Source organism: Centruroides vittatus, unplaced genomic scaffold (genome assembly GCF_030686945.1).
Source record: "Centruroides vittatus isolate TY-2023 unplaced genomic scaffold, ASM3068694v2 contig_347, whole genome shotgun sequence".
Taxonomy (NCBI): domain Eukaryota; kingdom Metazoa; phylum Arthropoda; class Arachnida; order Scorpiones; family Buthidae; genus Centruroides; species Centruroides vittatus.
This window is the reverse complement of record NW_027122171.1, coordinates 1,061,121-1,083,554: the sequence shown is the minus strand read 5'-3', so window position 1 is coordinate 1,083,554 and position 22,434 is coordinate 1,061,121. Positions and strand designations below refer to the sequence as shown.

Sequence of the window (22,434 nt, the reverse complement as noted above, 5' to 3'; positions counted from 1 at the left end):
CAAGTCAAGCAAACAAAGTATACTTGCTAAAGAAAAGTCTATATGGCTTGAAACAAGCCCCCAGAAAATGGAATGAAAAATTCTCGGAATTCCTTAAATCTAAGAAGTTTATAGCTACAGAATCAGATCCATGTGTATTTGTGAATATGAAATCTAAAGTAGTAGTTGTCCTATATGTTGATGATGGATTAGTGATTGGTGACAACCTTAAAACAATGAAAGAATTGATGGAAGAATTAAACAGAAAATTTGAGATAACATGGGGAAAAGTCAACAGATATCTTGGAATGGAAATAGAACAACACACCAACGGTTCTATCTTTATCTGCCAGTCCCAATACATTGAAAAACTACTTAGTTTGTTCAATATGGATGAATCAAACCCTACCTTTACTCCAATTGAACAATCAAAGGATGAAACAGCTGACACAAAGGAAGCTAAAGGTATGCCATACAGAGAACTAATAGGTGGCCTCCTATATTTGTCCACCATTAGTAGACCGGATATAACGTTTGCTGTAAATTACCTAAGTAGACATGTAGAAAATCCAAAACACCATCACTGGATTCAAGCTAAGAGAATTTTAAGATACTTAAGAGGAACTACTGATTATGGAATCTTATACAATGGCAACAAAAAACTAGCTCTTTATAGTGATGCAGACTTTGCTGGAAACTTGGAGGATAGACGTTCCACATCAGGATACTTACTAATGTATTCAGGAGGAGCAGTATCGTGGCACTCCAGAAAACAGAGAACTGTTGCATTATCCACTGCTGAAGCAGAGTACGTTTCTGCCAGTGAAGCTATTAGAGAAATGCTGTTTATGAGAAAATTCGGATTAGAACTAAAAATGCTAAGTAAGGAACCTACAATAATGTATGTTGACAACAACAGTGCAATTCACATGATTACTAAAGATGATAAGAAAGCTTCTAAACGAACCAAACATATTGACGTTAAATACCACTTTGTGAAGGAAAAGATAGGAACAGAAATAACGGTAGAGCACATAGACAGCAACGAACAGTTGGGTGATATATTTACAAAACCACTATCTCGGATTAAATTTGAGTACAGTCAAACCTGTTTTTATGCGGGGGATAGGGACCGCATTAAAAAAAACGCATTAAAAAAAATCTCGCAAAACTTCACGAATGGCTGTAAATAATAGTTTTCGCAACACAATTAAAAAATATTTTTTTTATGCGGTCAACAGGGACCGCATAAAAAAAGTCTCGCATAGAAAATAACTCAAAACCGTACGAAATAGAATTTATTGACAACAGATGTCAGCACTTAACTGCATCGTCTGGTCTATCTTCTGTTTTACATATTTTTGTCCAGGTGGTGTTTTGTTGACTTAAAAAGTAAATTATTTCATTTTTCGCATATTCGTGCAATAATATTAATATAATAAGTGCATTTATGCTATAATAAGTTTATTTAGCTATAATAAGTCAACGTGAGACATGACGAATCGCACGAGACTAGTCGCCAACTATACCGCACAAATTAAAAATTCGCATTAAAAAAATCGCACAAATAAAAATCGCACATAAAAAGAGCGCATAAAAACAGGTTTGACTGTACAGTCAAACCTGTTTTTATGCGGGGGATAGGGACCGCATTAAAAAAAACGCATTAAAAAAATCTCACGAAACTTCACGAATGGCTGTAAATAATAGTTTTCGCAACACAATTAAAAAAATATTTTTTTTATGCGGTCAACAGGGACCGCATTAAAAAAGTCTCACATAGAAAATAACTCAAAACCGTACGAAATAGAATTTATTGACAACAGATGTCAGCACTTGACTGCATCGTCTGGTCTATCGTCTGTTTTACATATTTTTGTCCAGGTGGTGTTTTGTTGACTTAAAAAGTAAATTATTTCATTTTTCGCATATTCATGCAATAATATTAGTATAATAAGTGCATTTATGCTATAATAAGTTTATTTAGCTATAATAAGTCAACGTAAGACATGACGAATCGCACGAGACTAGTCGCCAACTATACCGCACAAATTAAAAATTCGCATTAAAAAAATCGCACAAATAAAAATCGCACATAAAAAGAGCGCACTATCTCGGATTAAATTTGAGTACTTTAGAAATTGCATAGGAGTCTGCAAATTTAAATGAAATCGCTCCTATGCACTCTGGACCTGTCTCCTAGTTTTTTTTCTTTGTGTCTTGTTTGTAATGAGTGTAACAAAAATGTAAAAATTTAGGAGGAGTGTTAAAGAAAAATATTTAATTTTTTGTTATGTCGGGTTCCACCACCAGGGTGCGCTATGTAGTCTACACACCGGCAACACTGCCACGTGTTTCTTACCCTTTCTCTTTTGTTACTGCTTTCACGCTGTATAGTCTGTTAAATAAAACCTCTCTTTGTCTTCCAGTTTGGAGTGTCTTTTATCAGGTTGGTTCTGTAAGTTCAGCAACCTTGTCAGCAAGGATGGCTAGCTTGTCTAGTTCATCACCGCTAACAGCCAGAACTGTCTGAATATTTTTGGGGAGACGTTGGAGCCACAAGTTTCTAAGAAATTCTTCGGTAATCTTGCCCGCTGAAAGCTCCCTCATTTTACGGAGTAAAACGCTGGGTTTCTGATCCCCTAGCGCCAGATCTTCAAGCAGAATTTTAGCCTCTTTAGCAGCGGAGTTCTGAAAAATTTCGAGGAGTCGATCTTTGAGTTTAGTAAACGGAGCCTCGGCTGGACGATCAAATACTAAGTCACTGACGTTAGATAGAATCTCTGCGTCCAGGGAATTGACTAAATAGTTGTACTTAGTGTTCTCACTTGTAATCCGATTAATGGCAAAAGCTGCGTCTAGCTGCACAAAAAATAATTTGATGTTGGTTTTAGTGAAGATAGGCATTTTTGCCTGTACACGTCCGATTTCCAACTCGTTCTGTTCCGCCATTTCGGGCGCCTAACTATGCGGGTAGAAGGAAAGCGGGATAGTCTTTGATTAGGCTTAGCCCGAGTCACGCACTCTTAGTCGTCTTATTGAATTTACGATTCAGAAACTGATCATACCTGCATGTCCTGTTAAAAATGTCCCTTCAAAGACATAGAGTTGTTCACTATCCAATTCAGTCGAAAGTCCAGGTAGTTCGTTAATCGTATCACGTTCGGGTCACCACTTTGTCATTCGATCCTACTGATCTTTAGAACTAAGCAGACAAACATGAACAGTAACAAAAAAACTTTATTAAAAAGGTGAGAACTGTCACCGACATCCTCGGCCAACATCCAGGCAAAAACCCGCGAACTTTCGCGCCTCATTTTTTACGTTGCCACCGAACTCTCGTTGGCAAGTGTTGCCAGGCAGTGTTCAAGATCTCTGGCGCTGGCGGCCACACATATAAATATTTACCTTTGGTATTGACTTTTCGGTATCTCTTCGTAGATGGTTCTTCATTTCTTGTGAGACATCGCGTTGATCGTTTTTGAGGTACAGACTTACTAATGTACTTAGGACGACGGGCAGGATGGCCGAGCGTAAAGTGGCAGCCTACCGCTCTGGGGGACCCGGGATCGAATCCGAACGGGTCGAATAATCCCCAGGAATTTTTCGGGGGGTGGTCCGTTCGGATATGTCGGGCCCCGTCCCTCACCACCCGGTCGCCCCATTGTGGGCCTGGCCGAACCCATAATGGGCCTACTAAAAAAGGAGGCCCTCTTAGTGCCCACAGGGCGGAAAGAGTTAAAAAAAAAAAAAAAAAAAAAAAATGTACTTAGGACAATTAGGGAAGTTTGATGGATATGCATCTGACGTTAATGCCCAGCGATCTCGTGGAATTTCTACTTTCTCTCCATTTATAACATGGGAGTAGGTTTTTAAAATAAATCTACTCGCAAAATGTACGTCACAAACGTAACATTTACTTGTTAGCTTCTTGTCGTCTCGTGGAATGCATCGCATCCACTTCTCAATCTTATCGCTAGGAACACGGAAGAAATGTCTCTTCTCGTTCGATGACTTATATCCTGCCTTGCATCCTGGCACAAAGCACGTTGGCATTTTTATGTAGCTAAAAAAAACAATTATTATAGGTCGAAATCACTGAGTGCTGTATATCCAAAGCAAGAACAAGGCTCTTCTGCCAACAGTGGCGCCAACTAGCGGCAAATATTGGCTCTAGCTAAGTTCGAACTATTAGTCGAAAGACCAGTTAATCTACCGACTCTGGTCTTGGGCAGTGGCGTGCCGTCATTGGAAGCGATGGAAGCGCCGATTTCACCTAATGGCCTTCCCTTGTATTTTATAAAATATAAATTTTCATATTTTAACGTACTTTGCATTAATTAAAATTAATATTTTATTATAACTGCATTATGTATCTTTTACAAATTGCTATACTACATGTGAAAAAAACGATAAGATTGCTATTGTATATTCGAATAATTCAGTGGCGGAAGGAGTGTCGAAACCGGGTCAGTTTCCAATCAGCCGGATTATATAGGCATTGGCACATGCGGTTTATAGAGCACCAACCTCACCCAGTTTAGCTGGTAGAAGCAACACACGCATAAAGCATCTAATTTTATATCCCGGACCGGTTGTGGGCTGTTAGCCGCTTGCCTGTCAACTTCCAAGCAGCCAGATTATAGGCATTGGCGCATGCGCTTTACAGAGCACCAACGCCACCCGGTTTAGCTGGTGGATGCTTCACACATAAAGCTGCTAATTTTATATCCCGGACCGGTTGTAGGCTGTTAGCCGCCTGCTAGATATTCGGCCGCCCTCGACCGATTATGTGAATCACGAGTAGACTAGATCAACGGCGGGCAACCGTAGCTGGCCCGCGGGCCAGCTACGGCTCGCGAAAAGTTTCTATCCGGCCCGCGAGATCTTTAATAGATTATTAAATTGGAAAAATAACTAATTAATAGTAATTTTTCCAATTCTTTGTAATTTTCGAAAACGATAAGAGAAATAAATGTAGTAATTAACTTTTTATTTATTTATTTCATATTTGCAGACTAAAAAAATTACAAGTCACAAGAAGGCGTCAATTAACTACTACAGCCCGCGGAAAAAACGTAAAATTTATTCTGGCCCATGTTATAAAAACGATTGCCCACCCTAGACTAGATTTATAACTTAACCCAACCGATAGGAATTTACTGGCATGCTTTTATGATAGTTCTGTATAGTTGACAGTAGTTTAAAAAAAATCCATTAAAATATTTGATATATTTATTCTGCGTTTATTCCGCTCTCCCATCTTATATTACTTACGGATTTCAATGTTAAACCGGTGATATTACAATTTAGTATGTCCCATCTGTAAGGGGATGCAGAAAAAACGTGTACAATTCTAGTACAGTGTTAAAAAATTAACAGTTACTTTGGCAGCATCATTTACAACCAAATTTAATGAATGAGACGTACAATGGTACAAAAAAAGCTCTAGAATTTATTTTCCTTAAATTTACGATTTATGTATCGGTTGTCACATAAATTTCTTTCCACTTCTTTCCCAAGACTACAGATATTCGAGTACAAAGTAACCGGTTTCGACTTATTTCTACTTAAGTAGTTTAATAATTAAGCGATTAGGGAATTAGAAACATAAATAAAACTCCGATGAATAACCGAAATTTTACTTAAACAGAAGCTTAACTGAACCAATCTCTTGCCGAGTACAGCAGGGTCTGATCTCTTCATAATATTAGATGTAATAAAAACAGAAATTTTTCCAGTTCAATGAGAGTGACCTGAAAAGTTGTAAATTTTGGAAATTTCAGTGGACACAGTCCTAAAACGAATTAGTTAGAAAACGAACGACGGACAATCTGTTAAGTTTAACATACAGTGGTGCCTCATATAACGTACTTAATCCGTTCCAGGTGCACGTTCGTTAAGTGAAACGTCCGTTATACGAAACGCATTTTCCCATAGAAATACATGTTAAAACATCTAATTCGTTCCGCAGCATAAAATAACCGTACTGTATCATAAAAAATGAACACGGGGTGCGTTCTTTTATTCCTCCGCGTAACTCTGCGCGAGCGACATCCATTTAAAAATTCCTGCCGAACGCGTTCCTAAATTCTGGTGGGAGTGCGCGCCGTCGAACGGCAAAAACGGCCGCTTGTAGCAGTAGTTTACGGTAAAAAGCAACATGGCGTCTTCCGTGGCTCAGATAGTTTCGTTTTCGGGTCCATTATGTGGTTTTATGAATGAAAATTTAAAAACTGTGAAAGCGCAAGTTAGTGCACGCGGTGATGTAAGTGTCTTTACGAATTTTTTTCGAATGGTAGCCGGCATTCTAATTTTTTTCGTGGCTATTTTGAATGCTCTTTCAACAAATAATCCATTTTATGGTAAATTTTACAATTGGAACTCTTCTTTTGCTTTTAAAAGCTCATATTTTAGAATTATAGATTCCTCCATCACGATACTATCGATAGTGCGAGCGCTGCCATCTTTCTTTTACCGTCGTTCCTAAATGCCTACAAACAGCAGCGCACTCCCGTAGTAGCGGAGACACAGAGCTCCGCTACTACGTCTCCGGTTACGTTTGTTTAGTATGTTAGGAAAACACTAACGCACCCATGGAGCAGTCGCCAATTATGCCGAAAGTCCGTTGTTCGCAGCCAGTCCGTTGCTCGAGTTACGTAACGGCCAAACAGAAAGTCCGTTGTTCGCAGCGTCCGTTATTCGAGGCGTACGTTATACGAGGCACCACTGTATTTAGATTTTTACAGCTATGGCGAGAAACGTTTAAAATCTACAACAACTCTGTCGCGTCCTCTGATATATACTAGTGATGCGACAAAAGAGGCATTTGACATTGACCGGTATCAGCACCCTCGGGATTTGGCACGCACACACCTACGTGGACCGTCTCTGATTCCATTCATTAGCCACTGGTAAGGAGCTATTTCACTAAGTGGATTGTTTTAAAATTTAAAAAGTAAAGAATATTTTGTTATTTTTATGTACATTTCTCCACAAAGTTATATTTAATTATAAGTTTTTTTAAAAGCATATTCATACAATTGAAGAATTTTTTGTACTAGGCATGTATATTCATCACACATTATGTTTTACCAAGTAAGTTTTTTTGATAATTTTAATTTTAGCCCTTATATCGTGGTTAGTGATTAAAAAATTTATTTTAAAAAAGTTTTGGCTCAAAACCATATAATGAAAAAGAAAACATTATTAAAAGAGAAAGACCAATGCCTAAATTAAATATAAATACGTCAACAATAAAATTTCGACATTTTGACGATAAAATTTATGACGAATGACGATTCTTTCGTAAAATTGAAGCAATTTGGAAATCAAAGCGGAATAGAATATAACATTGGTAGACAATATAAAATAAATATTGAAAATTATAACGAGATAATTACGATTAATAGATATATCTAAATTAATAGATGTTATATGTTTTTTCTCAAAGCAAGAATTGGCATTTAGAGGGCGTAGGAATTTATTGAATCTAATAACGGAGCTAATTATATTGAACTTTCTTATTTATTAAGTACGTCAGATAATCTATTAAAAATACATTTAAAGAAGTATACGGTTTTTACTGGCTTATCGAACAAACGAATACGAACGGGCTCTGACGCGCAATTACTTGATTGCCCCTGTAAGTCGGCTTCTTACAGAAACACAGCTTCCCTATCATCAAATGTCATGGCACGCCACTGGTCTTGGGTCCCTTTCCCCTTTTCCTGATTGGTCAGTCTATTGTTTCTAAGCAAGACGAAAACCAAGTTCGGCCGGAGACGGCGCCTGAACGTTGACAGCTACCCTCATAATTTACACCGTTTGCCTTCTCCTCTCTTGGACATCTGACTAGACCGATCGTCCAGATGTTCTGTGTCCTCCCGCCCCCCTTCCGAGACGGTCCCGAGCTCACGTGATCTAATCTAACAGGTGTCTTTGACCATAAATCTCTTCTCCTCTTCTTTGATTGTATACATCCCAACTCTTATATACAAGCACCCCGGCAAAGCCCCTCTCTCACTTGTTGGACATCCCCCCCCCGTCGTCTATCACCGTGTCGCGTTTGCTTTAGCATAAGTGCTTCACTTCGGTCGAGTTTACTGCCCGACACGTGTTCTAGGTCCGGTTGAACTTCCGAAATTCCCCGACATAGCGATTTTGTAAATAATCACGATTTCGACGCGATTTTAGGATCTTCACGGTACCACTTCAAGAAAGAGCTCAAACTCGCGTACCCCTTTATAGAAGAAATTCATATTAATCTACACTAATATTATAAATTCGAAGTTAATTCTGTCTGTTAATTTCGCGAACACAAATTGTGTTAATTGTACAATTTTTCTTTCTTGCGTAAGAATTTCATTTATGTATTGTCACAAATGCATTTTTTAAATGAAATTTCGAGAATATTTTTAGTTATAAATGAATGAATTTGTGCATTCGGCATCATGCTGTAAATTGCCGAATTTTTGATGGTCCACCCATTATTTTTTTGATTGCTTGATCTCATGCATTTAAATTTTAAATCGACCGATTTTAGATTTTTGCGCGTACCCCTTCATGCAATTTCGCGTACCACTAATTGGGAACCATGGATATAGAGTAAATGCATATACAATACTTACGCAACCTCTTACAATAGGATGTGGCTTTCCAATTTAAAAAGGTTCTCCACCTCTACCTTACACAATATAGACTACTAAAGTGTAATAAAGACTGTCGAAAGCATGGTATAGGGCCCGAGTAGATCGTGCCCCTTTTTCTTTTTTGACGTGAATACGTCTAAGTTCGGGTGGCGGTTTGAAAATTAATTCTGCGCCCCGTTCCCTTTCAAAGTTGATTTATAATTTTCAATTTAATATGTAATAGTTTATTTTTGAAGCACATAAGTGTGAGGACCCGAACGGGGATTGACTTTTTTTTTTTTTTTTAACTCCTGTGGGCACTAAGAGGGCCTTTTTTAGTAGGCCCATTATGGGTTCGGCCAGGCCCACAATGGGGCGACCGGGTGGTGAGGGACGGGGCCCGACATATCCGAACGGACCACCCCCGAAAAATTCCTGGGGATTATTCGACCCGTTCGGATTCGATCCCGGGTCCCCCAGAGCGGTAGGCTGCCACCTTGACCGCTCGGCCATCCGGCCGTCCGGGGATTGACTAGGAGGTCCGAATGGGAGATGTTAACAAGAGCTTAAAAATATCCCTTTACAACACAAAGGGACGAAATTGGAGGTCTACATTGTTCAATAGAAGTTTTTTTGAAATATTTAAACAATGGAAAAAAACGAATTCGAGAAACGCGACGAGAGAGGAATCAAGTCCTGTCGCGACGATGACCTCTTCCGCGCCCTCCATTGGGTTTCGAATTGGCACCAGCTGACAATGAGAGACCAATGGAGAGGCGACTTGGGGAGGAAAACGATCAAGGGCGTCGCCAGCCAATGGGCCAGGGGGGGCAAGATGATATAAATTGATAGAGGATATGAATTGTATGTAGGTAAAATAAAAACGATTCATAAATTTTAAGAAGCTTAAGAAGATTATTTTAATTAAAACATAATCTTCTTGGGTTTTTCGCGTGGGAATTATAAATCGGGCAATAAATGACTTAGCATTTAAATAATTTTTTTCGCATGTCTAGGGAGGGGCAACTGCCCCTCTGCCCCCTCTGGCGACGCCCTTGAAAACGATATAAAACCCATCGTTTCTCAAGGACATCGGTTGGTCTTGTTTGGATGCGTGAGTTTCCTCTCTTGGTCGTGTGTGCTCCCGAAACCTTGGAAAAAGACCCCTTTTCGGACCCGGAGGAAGCATCGACATTTGCCGTCTTATAGCTATCTCCAGATCGTCGGTTCGCCTCGAGAGAAGCAGCCGAAAGACGTGCCATACGCCCCGGGGCCCACGGACATTCCACGTCGAACTACAAATCACGTAGACACGAACTTTTGTCGAACTCTTTCGTGGACAATTATTCTCGCGCTTTGTGTGGATCTACCTCATCAAACCTGAGCAAACTGTAAGGAAATTTCTATGTGTATTAAACGGTTTTCGATGGTAACCCGTCTCAGTGAGTCCGTCCACTCCCACAAGACAGTTTGACCGCTCGACCGCCGTGGCATTCTTTCTCTCCCGTCGGCTAACTCTACATAAACAATCTTTATAATTTTTAAACCACATTATATTTTTAATTCAAAATTACACTACACTACTTATGAAATTGCCTAACATTAACACCTACAAAAAACTTTTCATCGAATTTGAAGACGTCTAAAATATCTACTAGGATTTCTTCTTTCGCGCTTTTGTACATGAAAACGATTTAATTGTTTCGTTGAAGTCGACAGATCTTGTTAAATCTGCTTTAATGCAAAAAAAAATGTGCAAGGACATTCAGCTTATTTTGCTGCTTCGATCTTAAATCCTTGATTCTTTTTAGAGAAGAAAAAGACCTTTCAGCCGAGGAATTCGTCACTGGCATGCAGACAAACATTTTTAATAAAATGTCAACATTTGGAGGCTAGTGCAATATACTAGCGAAGGCCGTTTCCGGCCGTAATGGTAAACGAATGTTCTGCAGCGAAGATATTATTCCATTGGACGGTAGCACTTGCGGTTATTCAAAGAAGGTAATTAGATACAACGTCACATTTTCGATTCCGGGATAATTCGTCAGGTATGTAATATGACTTTATTTGTTATCGAAAGTGGTGTGCCTTGGCGACAGCGACAAATATAAAAAAAAAAAAAAAAAAAAAAAAAAAAAGAAACAGGCGGTCAAAAATGAGTAAATCACAAATAATATTAAAACTTTATTTATTCGTAAAAATATAATACATATTTAATCAAATTTATTTTTAATGTAATAAAATAATTATATTAAAACTAGAATTTATTTAAATAATAATCATTGTAATATTTCGAATATTTTATATAATTTCCTCGATACTACCGCCCCTACCGACTATTTCTCAAAACAAAAAATTAAAAATATATATATAAAATATGGCAGCCATTGATGAATTAATGTAGATGACCAAAACAAAAAGTTGTACCGATGAAAGTCAAGTGATAATATCATGGAAAGGTATTAACCTTCGAAATATCGTGGAATGCATACATAAGGTAATTTACGTTTATTAAATTTCGTGCTAATTTATTTAAATTTTATCATTGTAAAGCTATTTAAAAAACAAAAAAAAAAAGAAACTTAGATTTTTGTATTGTAATGTATCAATATATAACGTGATGAACGTTTGCGACAGACATGATTATTCATCGTTTAGACATGTTGGGAAATAACCCATCTGTTCACCAATGTTGTTCAACGTCCACGGATCTTCCATCCCCTCCTTGTGCATCGATACTTGACAGATGTGTGCAGAATGAGGTTGGACATAGTTTAAAAAGGAGGACAGTTTACGGAGAACTTGTCATTTTAGGGTGAGACACTTGCTTTGCATTTAAATTTACTTCTATTTATAAATGTACTTACTTTATTTACAAATCTAATTGATTTTAATATACTTTAAATGTGTGTTTCAATAATTTTTGTACAAGTTTATGCAAATAGCTTTAATATTAATCTGGTTTATGTTACCCTAGGTATCGAGATGGTGGCTCGTCTCCGATCCCAGCAATCAGAAGAAAGAAAACAGTGGGGACGCACGTTCTAACCTATTCTAATAATTATGGTAATTTATTAGAATAGGTTAGGTTAGAACGTGCGTCCCCACTGTTTCCTTGCTTCTGTCATTCTGGAATAGGAGACGAGCTGCCATCTCAATACCTAGGGTAATGGTTAATGTTACTTAACCATTAATCTTTTATATAATTGGAATATTGGAGAATTTTAAATTTGATGTTTCTTAATGTGACGACCGTAATGTAATAATGTTGTTCGGTACGTGGTAAGTCGATTATTTGGGAAGTTAAAATATTACGATGGAAATGGAGGAAATTGCATTCGAGACAAGTTGTGTTAGGAGTTTTGTGTAAAGGAAACATGTGACGGAAATGTTGGTGCTGTGGTATTGTAAAGTACTATTTTTAGTATCTTAGGAAATTGACACTAACTGCGGCCGGTAAAACTTCCGTTAACCTAACGGGTACTTTACGCGGATTCGAGATTAGTTTGCCAGGCCTGGGCTTTTACGCGTGCACCGAAAAGAGTTAGTAAGAATAACGAAAAATATCAAGTCAAAGTAAAAGTTTCAAATATATTTTAATTAGTAAATAGAATTTACTATGTACAATTGTCTATAATCCAAAACAAAATTTATTAACGAAAATCAACAAGTCAACCCGACAATAAACTCAGCTACTTAGGGGAATTAATATTAAGTTAAGCTATGAAAATTCGACAAATCAAATACTTAGGAACTATGAACAGAATCTCTTAAGAACTAAACGTCTATCCGTCACCTCACTATACTAGGAACCTGTTTTCTCAATCTTTCGCTATCGTCAATCGAATTCCTCTTTAACACCTTGGATCGCCTAATTCTCAATCTGGACTTCAACCAGGAATTCACCTCGATTTGGAAATCGCATTGTTTTCTTCGGTTGACGTGCTGGTTTTATGCTGTGAGGTGACGTCACAACTCAGCTGGGTTACTCCCCTTATTTACATACTTAGTTTTCTAACATTAAGTTTCTTTCTGGCAGCTTTAATTTTCCGACAAAAGCTTATAAACTGTTTACAAAGTATTTAGCACAATTTTCTGGGATGTTATTATGATTTAGTAAGTGTTTCTTTGCTAATGAGTGTGGGGATTCCCCCTCCATTTTTTTTTCTCTGCGGACTGTTTACTTCCGCTGGGCAGCGCAAGTGCGCGAGATTTTTCGTACGGCGCTTGTTTTTTCATGAGTTGGTTTATCTTCTTTTTTCGTTACTAATAAGAGAGTGGTGGGGAACCTTCGTCCTAAATAAACATAAGCCCAAACAAAATATAATAAAATGAAAAATAATAAAAAATAAAATAATGCTCGGACTCGGTTCCTTACAGTATGACCGAGTTTGCTTTCTTAACTGTTGCCGGTGAGTTGCGGAGTTTTGTCGGAATAATTTTAATATAAAAAAATCAATTGTTGATTTCTTAAAACTTTGAGGTTAAAAATTTGTCAACTGTTGTTTTTTATGTCTGTAACCACATTAATCTGAGACGAAGAACCGATACTAAGGTATTTAGATGCTAGTATTTATTGCATAGTTACAATAAATACTAGCATCTAAATACCTTTTAGTATCGGTTCCTTGTCTCTGATTAATGCGGTTACAAACGTAAAAAGGCAACAGTCGATAAAGGTTAAAAATCCATAAAACTTTTTAAATTTTTAAGTAAAATTTATTTTTATACATATAAGTATACAAGAAATTTTAATATAAATGATGAATTGCAAATGGAATGTTTGGTAAATGTATGCTGATCGGATATTTTGCTTTTTTTGATTGAAATCGTTATGTAATAGTTCTTGAGAGTTTTCCAATATGAGTGAGATTGTGGGAGTAATGAACAACAAAAGGTATATAGATTATATTTTATTCAACAGAAAAATAGTCTTTTTTTTTTTTTTTTATAATATACACAAAAAATTAATACTGTATACCCAAAAATCAGTTTTTTTCAATCCCACTGATCAGATTTGTTTTCTACATTGCTCTAATTGTTTAAAATCTTTACTTCTGCTTTATGAAGCTTCAACTTCAAAAAGTATTAAATGAGTAAATTTTTAACTCTTCACTTCGTCTTCAAAACATAGTTTTGAATGTTTTTTAAATTTTAAATTCTTCTTTTATACAGAGATTACTAATTATGAATTGCTTTCATCATTTGATTTTAATTTTTCATGTATTATTTAAGATAATGTGACACCTCGTTGTTGTGTAAAAAATATTTAAAAAATGGAGAAAAAATTAAGGGATTTCAATTGGAAATTCCAAATTCCTGTTGTTCTCTGGATTTCCTCCCCCTCACTTAACATTTCCATATTTTTAGAGAACATTCTTAAGTATAAAAGATTTGATCATTACTTAAATTGCATAATTGCACTTACGATTACTAGTTTTAATCTTGAAATTTATAAATAATTTAATACGAACCTTTTAGATTAGACATTCTTTTAAGTCACTCTATATTTTCATTTTCTTGTATTTTGCAACTTTCAATTTGTAAATAAATTGTCTGTGATCTTAGTCAAATCTTTGAAAGTCGTATTAATTTATGTATTTTACACATTGTAGTTATGATTAAAATAATCCAATTATGAAATTCAGAACTTTCATTTTTATTTAAAAAAAAAAAAAATTATAATATATCTTATTGTCTAAGAATTTAGAGCTTATATTATAATTTAACAGAGCTTATATTTTTAGAATTGATAACTTAATAGTGTATTCTTAATAAATTAAGTAACACATGAACATCACCCAGTTGTCACAGCAGAACCTGGTTTACTCAGACATTTTTTTTTCCCCTCAGGGTTGTCTAGTATAATGTTAAATCAGACTGGTTATCTCAAATTCCTTAACTTTTAACTTGAAGTCAAAATTTTTTCCCTGACCGATTTTTGGTTAACCAGGTTCTAATGTATAAAGTAATTTGGCTATAGGTAGGTGGTTAGGCTTCCATTTAATGATAAACTAGCAGATGAGTCTGGCATTGCCCTGGCAAAAATAACAACAAAGATTAAGATTATTAGATTATTTCATACTTCTAACCCTTTTATTATATAAATCAAATATTATAAGATAATATAACTACAAAGTATTATGCCAAATGACCAATCTAACACATCTTAAAAATTCTTTAAGTTGTGTACAGTAGAGGAATAAAGAATTTTTAAAATGTGTTAGATTGGTTGCTCGGTGTGATAAACCCTTACGTTAAGATAACCTTTTGTTATATTATAGTATTTGATTTTATATAACTACAAACATTAAAACAAAAACCATATAAAGAGTTTAGTTATTTCAGTCTGCTATTGTCATGTTTATGGTGATACTTAGATAGTATAAAAAAGCAGAATTTCATTGGTCAAGTAGATACCAATTAAAAACTTTAAGATGTCATATTTTTCCTAATAGTAACTCTAAGAAACTACCATTCACAGCTGAAAGTGAATGGTAGTTTCTTAGAGTTAATATTAGGAAAAAATATGATGCCAATGGTAATCTGCCAATAAATCAAATTTCACAAAAAACAGACCAAATATTTAAACTTTCAAGTGGTTTTCAAGGTACAAACATATTTCGTGTGGGCTGGTAATCTTGTATTATGTACTTTCCTATTCGAACACCATCATACTACTGGTCTGATAGAAAAACAGGGGTGTTGCAGGAGGAGGTTAAAGTAATTCGACCAAAAGTACTTGCTGACCTGAAAAACAGAGTGGTAAATGATGATAATTAATACTGGTCTATTGTTAATATTTGAAAAGTGATCAGTGGTTGTGATGGCCCACATTGTGATTTGAAGTTGCTAACCTTAACATCCAAAAGACTTCATATGACTTGTTTAAATAAAAAAAATTTTTCATAAAAATGCCAGAATAATTTTCTTGTGTGTGTAGAAACATCCAATGATCACCTGAATGATCGGGCATATTTCTACACACACACACACACACACATTCATTTGGATTTGTGATGTTTGTTATATTCTTTTTATGTGGTAATAGTGTTTATACAATCTGTTGCAAAAATATAAACTGTGGAAAGTATGTTCTTGTAAATATTGCATTTATAGAAAAATTATTGGGCTGAAATTTGAAAAAATTGTAGACCTATAAATTCTGACTGTTGTCCTGTTGTCTGTCCTTCCTAAATCTTGAGAAAGGAGTTGGATAGATGAACGTTGAGACCAGACATAGAAAGCAGACCAGACAATTAGGATCAGGAGGTCCAGATTAACTATATAAGAACTTCAGTTTGGACCAGAAGTTATGTTACTTTGATTCAAAATTTTTCCCCAAATGGACTTAGATATATGACCAACACAACTCTATTGCTAACAAGAGAAATATGATGTATAGGAGCAAGACCACCACTAAAAGAATTGTGAATATTGTGACAAAAAATTGCAGCCCAGCATTGTGACAATGTCGCAATAAATAATTGCTCGTTAGAATTAGTTTGGTTTGTTTGGTTACAGCAATGCAACATGTGAGTGATCTGCCGAGGGGGGGATTCATCTCAGGAATTTATGGGAAGCTGGACTCTATTTAGATGTTACTAACGCAAATAAAACCTGGAAAACTTCACGTGACCAGTTTGTCAGCCATGCCCAAACCCACGACTGACTACTGGTGTTTGGTGGCTGTATCCACTCAGCTACTGGAGGGCACTTATTAGAATTAAGAAAAGAGTTTTTCATTTCTGAATGGTACAAGTTGTTAGATGAGTGAAAATTAAATGCTTACTTTTCATAGGGTAACACTTTTTATTCTGTGCAGACAAGTGCTATATGCTACCTGTTGCAATAATGATTTAACCCTTTGGCAACACATGATGCTCGTCTGACACAAGTCACTAGTAGTGTAGTATGTACAGTACCATACCAGTGGCATCTGACTGGCCACTCCCATTATTAGATTCAATAGGCTTGTGCTGCAAGTATTGGCAAATTAAATTAAAGTATATTTAATGTTTGTATTATTATTTATATGGTGGATTCTTTTAAGGTTATTTTTAAAAATGATCTTCTAGCTTTAGGTTAAGTTGTACTGTTTTTATGGTTTGTTATCTTCTCAAACATTTTATCGTGATTTTGGTTTGTTCCATTACCGATAAATCAGTCCTTGCTGTTTATAAAGCTTCAAATAACTAGCACATATATAGGATGTCTTAAAAGGAGTCAATCTAAGATTACAATCACCTTTTTTATGCCTTGCATCCCAAATAGACACTGCACATTCATACATCACTAGACTCCAGATTTTATTGGTGGAACCCTAGGTTTCTGCAGAACAGTTACCATATTCTATCTTTGGCCATGAACTACAGTCTTCTACAAACAAATTCAAGTTATCTTCATACAGATCTACTCCACTATACATTAAAATTTTACTTCTGTACAGTACCATTTGGCATCTTGAGTAGCAAGAGTTGTTAAATAACTATTAAAAAATCCAACAATGAGTTGTGTAACTTTCCTTGCTGTTATGAGACCTTAAAATAAATTTTGTATTATTAAACATATATAATGGTGCCACAGACAAATTTATTTATGAGATTTTGTTATAAAAAACTTTTGCCATTTTATAACAACTAAATATGTATAAAGGCCTAATTTTGAGGGTAGAAAGGAATTTTATAAAAAAAATTGTAAATGTTAATACCAAGTAAAATCTTTATTACGAGTCTGACTCTACTGGAGATATGATTCACAATCCCCTCAACCTTTAACTACTAAAGCTGTATACCAGAGAATTGATTTTTACTAAAATCTCCCTTCTGTAAACTTTCAGAAATTTATGACAAAAGTCATGGGAATTATTCAGCTCGTATGTTTTTTTTATTATCAATGTTTCAAAGTTCCAAGTCCAAAAATGTTCCCGTAGTTTTTTCTCTGATTTTTTATATATATATAAAATCAATTGGATATAACAGAGCCAGGAAAGTAAACTGCTTGTTTTGCCATCTTCCAAATGTGATAAATGTTCAGATGAAAGCTAAACTATATACACTAGGGTTTCTCAAATGGGATCCCAGTTGTTTTTTTTTTTTACCCACAAAATTTTTCTTATCCTGGGAAATCCTGCAAATTTCTTAAATTCACTTTTCTCTTATGTTAAAGTCAAAAATTTTGCAAATAGAAAGTATAATTAACTCATAAACTGTCAGAATACATCTGTATTTATTAATTTTAAACCTACTTATTAGTTTTTTTTAATTTTTTGCTTATTATGGCATGTCACAAATGGTCAATAATTAACATGTGGCTTATTTGTGGCAGGACTCTGAAAATTCTTTACTTGTCAGAACCTGTAATATCTGGAATAATTGTGCTTATGCTGTCTTAATTTTTAACCATGCTCAGTAGCTTCAATAACTGCATAACGTCAGGTTGTGCAAATTGGGCAAGGATACAAACAAGTACGAAGTGTTCAAGTATAAAGTTTTTCTTCATAAACCTGATTATTAAAGACAAATGAACTGTCAAATTATTGGGCTATGATGTTTCTACTAAAGCAGTCGAGGTAGACAAATCAGGAATACTAGAGAACAAAAGAAGTACTACAATCTCAAAAACGAACCAGAAATCTTTCAGGATACAGGTGAAAAACACATATTTGTCTTCTCTTGAATGTATTAAAAACGATTCCACCCACATCAATTGAATCGGAAAAGGCATTCTCTGTAGCAAGACTTTTCATTACTAAAATAAGAATTAGATTGAGTGATCGGAGTATTGATGATCTTTGCTTTTTAAAATCTTATAATACAAAATATTGTAAATTTTTATATTTTATTTAAAGAAAACAAAAATTACTTTCTAAGTTAGAAGTTTGATCAAAGTTTTTTTTTTTTAATTTTCAACTCAATTCAAAGGCATTTTTGTTGTGTGCAGTTTCCAGCAAACTTTAATAATTTTTTTTCTACTTGTGAACATTTCTACATAATTCAAAGGTAATTTTTAATATATATCTTACACAGCATTATTAATGATTTTGGAGGTTACAGAATGTATTAAATTACTTATAATTATTTTTCAATTTTTTAATCATTTGATTTCAAGATATTTTGTGTATCTTAAAAATAATTAATTTTATTCTGGAATCCCAGGACAAGCAAAAGACCAGGAAATGAGAAACCCTAATATACACCTCCAAGAACAGCACTGCACAAATATGGCAATGGCACAGGAGAAGGAGCGATGATGATGATATAGTTCTCTAATATAGTAGTAATTTGAAATTTTAGTTAACAATATCAACAATATAGTAATTATATATATAGTGCACATTAATTACATATGCATGCATTTATACACAGTTTAAGGAATAATTTCCATTGTATTTTAATTTTTAATTGTATGAAAGGAAATTTTACTACAGCTTTGTTAACAATTTCATTTCAAAACTATGTTAGACATATTTATGAACCTTTTTCATATATTGAGCTTTATCTGGATTATTGTAAATACCATATATCTTGGCAGATAAGATGAGGTATAAATTTTTGTCAAAGTTTTATAGTTTTAGCTTATCTGTCCTATAAGATGACCCCAAACTATCAACGGCCTATGAATTTAGTTTAGATCAGCGATCATCATCTGAATAACAATACTGTATAGCGTATACGGAATTATGTCCTATTTGTAATTTTTCAAATAAACAAATTTATTTTCTTGCATCTGACAGCACTGCCTTGTGATTGTTGCAAGCATTTGCACTCAAGGACTATATACTACAAGGATAGCCAGATCCCGTATATTTGTTAGCGTGACCTTGGATCTACGTGACGTCACAGCAAGCCCTCTACTTCAACATGACAGATGCTTTCAAATAACAAAATACGATAAAATACTAAATCATTTCTTAATTAATTACTAAATTACTACTAACTGTAAACTACTATAGAATTTTCGGATTTAATAAGTGTACGTAAATAAATTTACAAGTCTTTTGTCTAATACGTATTTAATAAATTAATGAGCTATATTTTTTATTATGTGGTTATCTTACTTAACTTTTAAAATTTTTTTTGACAATCACCATTTTCAGAAGGCAATCTTTTCAATATTTTACATTTTTCTTGTTTAAAGTTTCTATAATTAATTCTTATTATAGTTCTTAATTTACAAAAATCTTTTATTAAAGAAAAAGGTAAAACTTGTTTTGATATTTCCACTGACAAATTCTGTACAACTCCGTGGCCTTTTTTATGATTCATCGTGATATATTTCGAAATATTTATTCCATTCTATAACTTTTGCTAGCCATTCATCAGTGGGTTTGATAAGCTCTCCATAAGATAAATGCTGCACCCACAATGGAATGCAATAGTTGTGATAATTTTTAATTTTGCTAGTGGAATTACCCAAGTTTGGGAGTTTTTCTTTATATTTACAGGCAAGATATCCTGCTATATACTTGAGTGCATTGTGAGAAAGTTTCTTCAGAGATTGTGTTAAAGTCCGGATTGCATGAAGAGTTTCCTGAAGATATATTTGAAGAAAAAGTAGTTTTACATTCAGTATATTGGTCTGTATTTCACTTGATACTTTCTACATGTGCTTTCTCTAAAACTTTGGGTGTATATTCCTCTTGTGTTTGATCTGTAGTATTACTTTTGACTCTAAAATACTTAAAATAATCAATCTAATCCTATATATAGCATTCAATGGGCTTGGATGTTCATTAGGACCCCGGCTTCTAATTTGAAAAAAAAAGTTTTCTAGACAATCTTGATTTAACTTGTGAGTGCAGATGTATTTTATGCAGATGAAAAAGATCAATTAGCAATTTCATTGAGATTATCATTCCTTTCTGGAAAATTTGGAGGTCATGTTTTCACTTGCTCCCATTGTCGAGATCATTTTTATCATTTTATTTAAATGTTCTTGTAATTCCAAGTCTACACCATATCCATTTTTGCTTGGAAGAGAACCTTTTGGTGCATAGCTATTAAAAATGTCGAACCACATATTTACGTCTCTAATAAAATTACCCGATCTCTCTGCCATTTTCTTGTCTGTACCGGGAAGGTAGTGTAAAAGAGCTGTAGCTACGGTATTTGATAAAATCTGAGCTGCCAATTTAACATTTTGGCACTGGCTTTTTTGACAGTTTAAATGTTTTTCATTAATTTTCCAACACTAATTCACTTTGGTATCGGTAATAGAAATTAGGGCTTGCAATGGAGTTTTATTTATTACAGAACCGTCTTCAAACTTAAAACCTACATCAATGAGCCAGTTTTGCAATAATTTCAGTAAATGAGGAGCATCTGCAAATATATATACATGATTTTTTATATATGGATGAAGGAAAAATGTTTCATTGATATTCACATTTCTTTCCATAAACTTATGTTACTGCAACTACAGTCACTGACGCAAGCTACTACATTATATGATAGTAAATAAAGTTGTTCTATTATTTTTAAAAGTATCTCTCTTGTCATTTTTTGATCAAACTCGATATAAACAGGTTGCTTCCAATTTGAAAAAAGACCTGTTATCATGATGACTTGCATTTGATTGTAAGGTCCTAGAACTTCATCTGCAGAGACGTCATACTCTTCAACTCCCTTAATTTTCACTTCATCAAATGAAAGCACCACTGTTTTTTCAAAAGGTGTACAATTTTCTCCAGCCAATTTCAACAGTAATAAGACATTTTTTAATATTCCTTGTCATAAATTTACTTGAGATGCCCATTTCTTTAAAGACAATACACATGGCAAAGGATAATGCAGTTTATTTTTTAAATATAAGTAGCATTTTTTGCTGTAATACCTTAATGTTAAGGCTATTGACATATCTTCTGTGTTCCAGTTAACTCGTTTTTTCTTTTTTGATAGTAATGAAATTTGATTTTTTGTAAAGACCTGTGTCAACAAATCTGTAGTTATCTGGTTAGATTTTTGTAGATTTGGACGATAGATATTTCTTCTTTTGTAATATCGTAATAAACCATTTGATATTTTTATTCTTTTCTTATAATCTTCTTTCAATTTTTCATATTTGATTTTAAAACATTATATTCTTCTAAGAGCTTCTTATATTTAATTTCACAATGATATTCATCTTGAAGATTGTTACTATTGTTACCATTATTTGTTAAAAGATCATTAACTTCTTTTTGTTTTCTTTTTGAACTTCTTTCTCGTTTCGTAACTGTTGGGTTCATTCTATCGGGAAGATTTAATGTAGGGATAGCTGTTTTCTTCAGAATCTTTTTAACTGGTAAACCTGAAATAGAAAATATTCTACAGTTTTATACTAAAACAAGCAAATTAAACATTCATGCACAAAAACAAGTAATTTCATATGAATGAACTGTACTTATGACTTACCCACCAATTCATTTTGTAAATCTTTCATAATCACTTTGAACAAAATGAACAGAATTTAGTCTACTTGTATGTGGATTAAATTTATTGCCCCTTTTGCAACGATTAATCCATTCAGACCTAATGCTTTTAGAAATTAAGTCTTTTTGTCTAGGAAACATGTGAAACATTACATTTTCTCCTTTTAGCTTTTACTGCAAGAAGGTTGTTATTGCAACCATACACAGCATACCTAGTAACCGGCATTTTGTCCTTCACCTAAACATAAAAATATAGCTTTAAATATTTAATGACTTTTATATTTAAATCAACGTATAAACAACTTAGTCAAATAAACAATTACAGAAATATTAAAATAAATCACTTCGTTAATAACAAAATTGGATGAATATTAAAGCAAAAACTAACACGTGCACATGCTGCTATATGTAAAC

At 34.4% G+C, this 22,434-nt stretch overlaps 2 protein-coding genes across 2 annotated transcripts in view; one reads left to right on the top strand and one right to left on the bottom strand.

Annotated features, from left to right (window-relative positions):
- Window positions 1-2,424: 2,424 nt before the first annotated feature.
- LOC136974340 (uncharacterized) lies at window positions 2,425-2,931 on the bottom strand. The gene has a single exon (XM_067269194.1). It carries the CDS (start codon window positions 2,929-2,931, stop codon window positions 2,425-2,427), a length of 507 nt encoding a protein of 168 aa, XP_067125295.1.
- Window positions 2,932-10,978: 8,047 nt separating this feature from the next.
- LOC136974316 (protein pellino-like) overlaps window positions 10,979-22,434 on the top strand; it is a 29,776-nt gene continuing 18,320 nt past the window's right edge. The window contains exons 1-2 of the mRNA XM_067269168.1: window positions 10,979-11,106; window positions 11,247-11,424. Of these exons, the coding sequence (XP_067125269.1) occupies window positions 11,249-11,424 (176 nt within the window). The 5' untranslated portion in view covers window positions 10,979-11,106; window positions 11,247-11,248. The remainder of the gene's footprint in view (window positions 11,107-11,246; window positions 11,425-22,434) is intronic.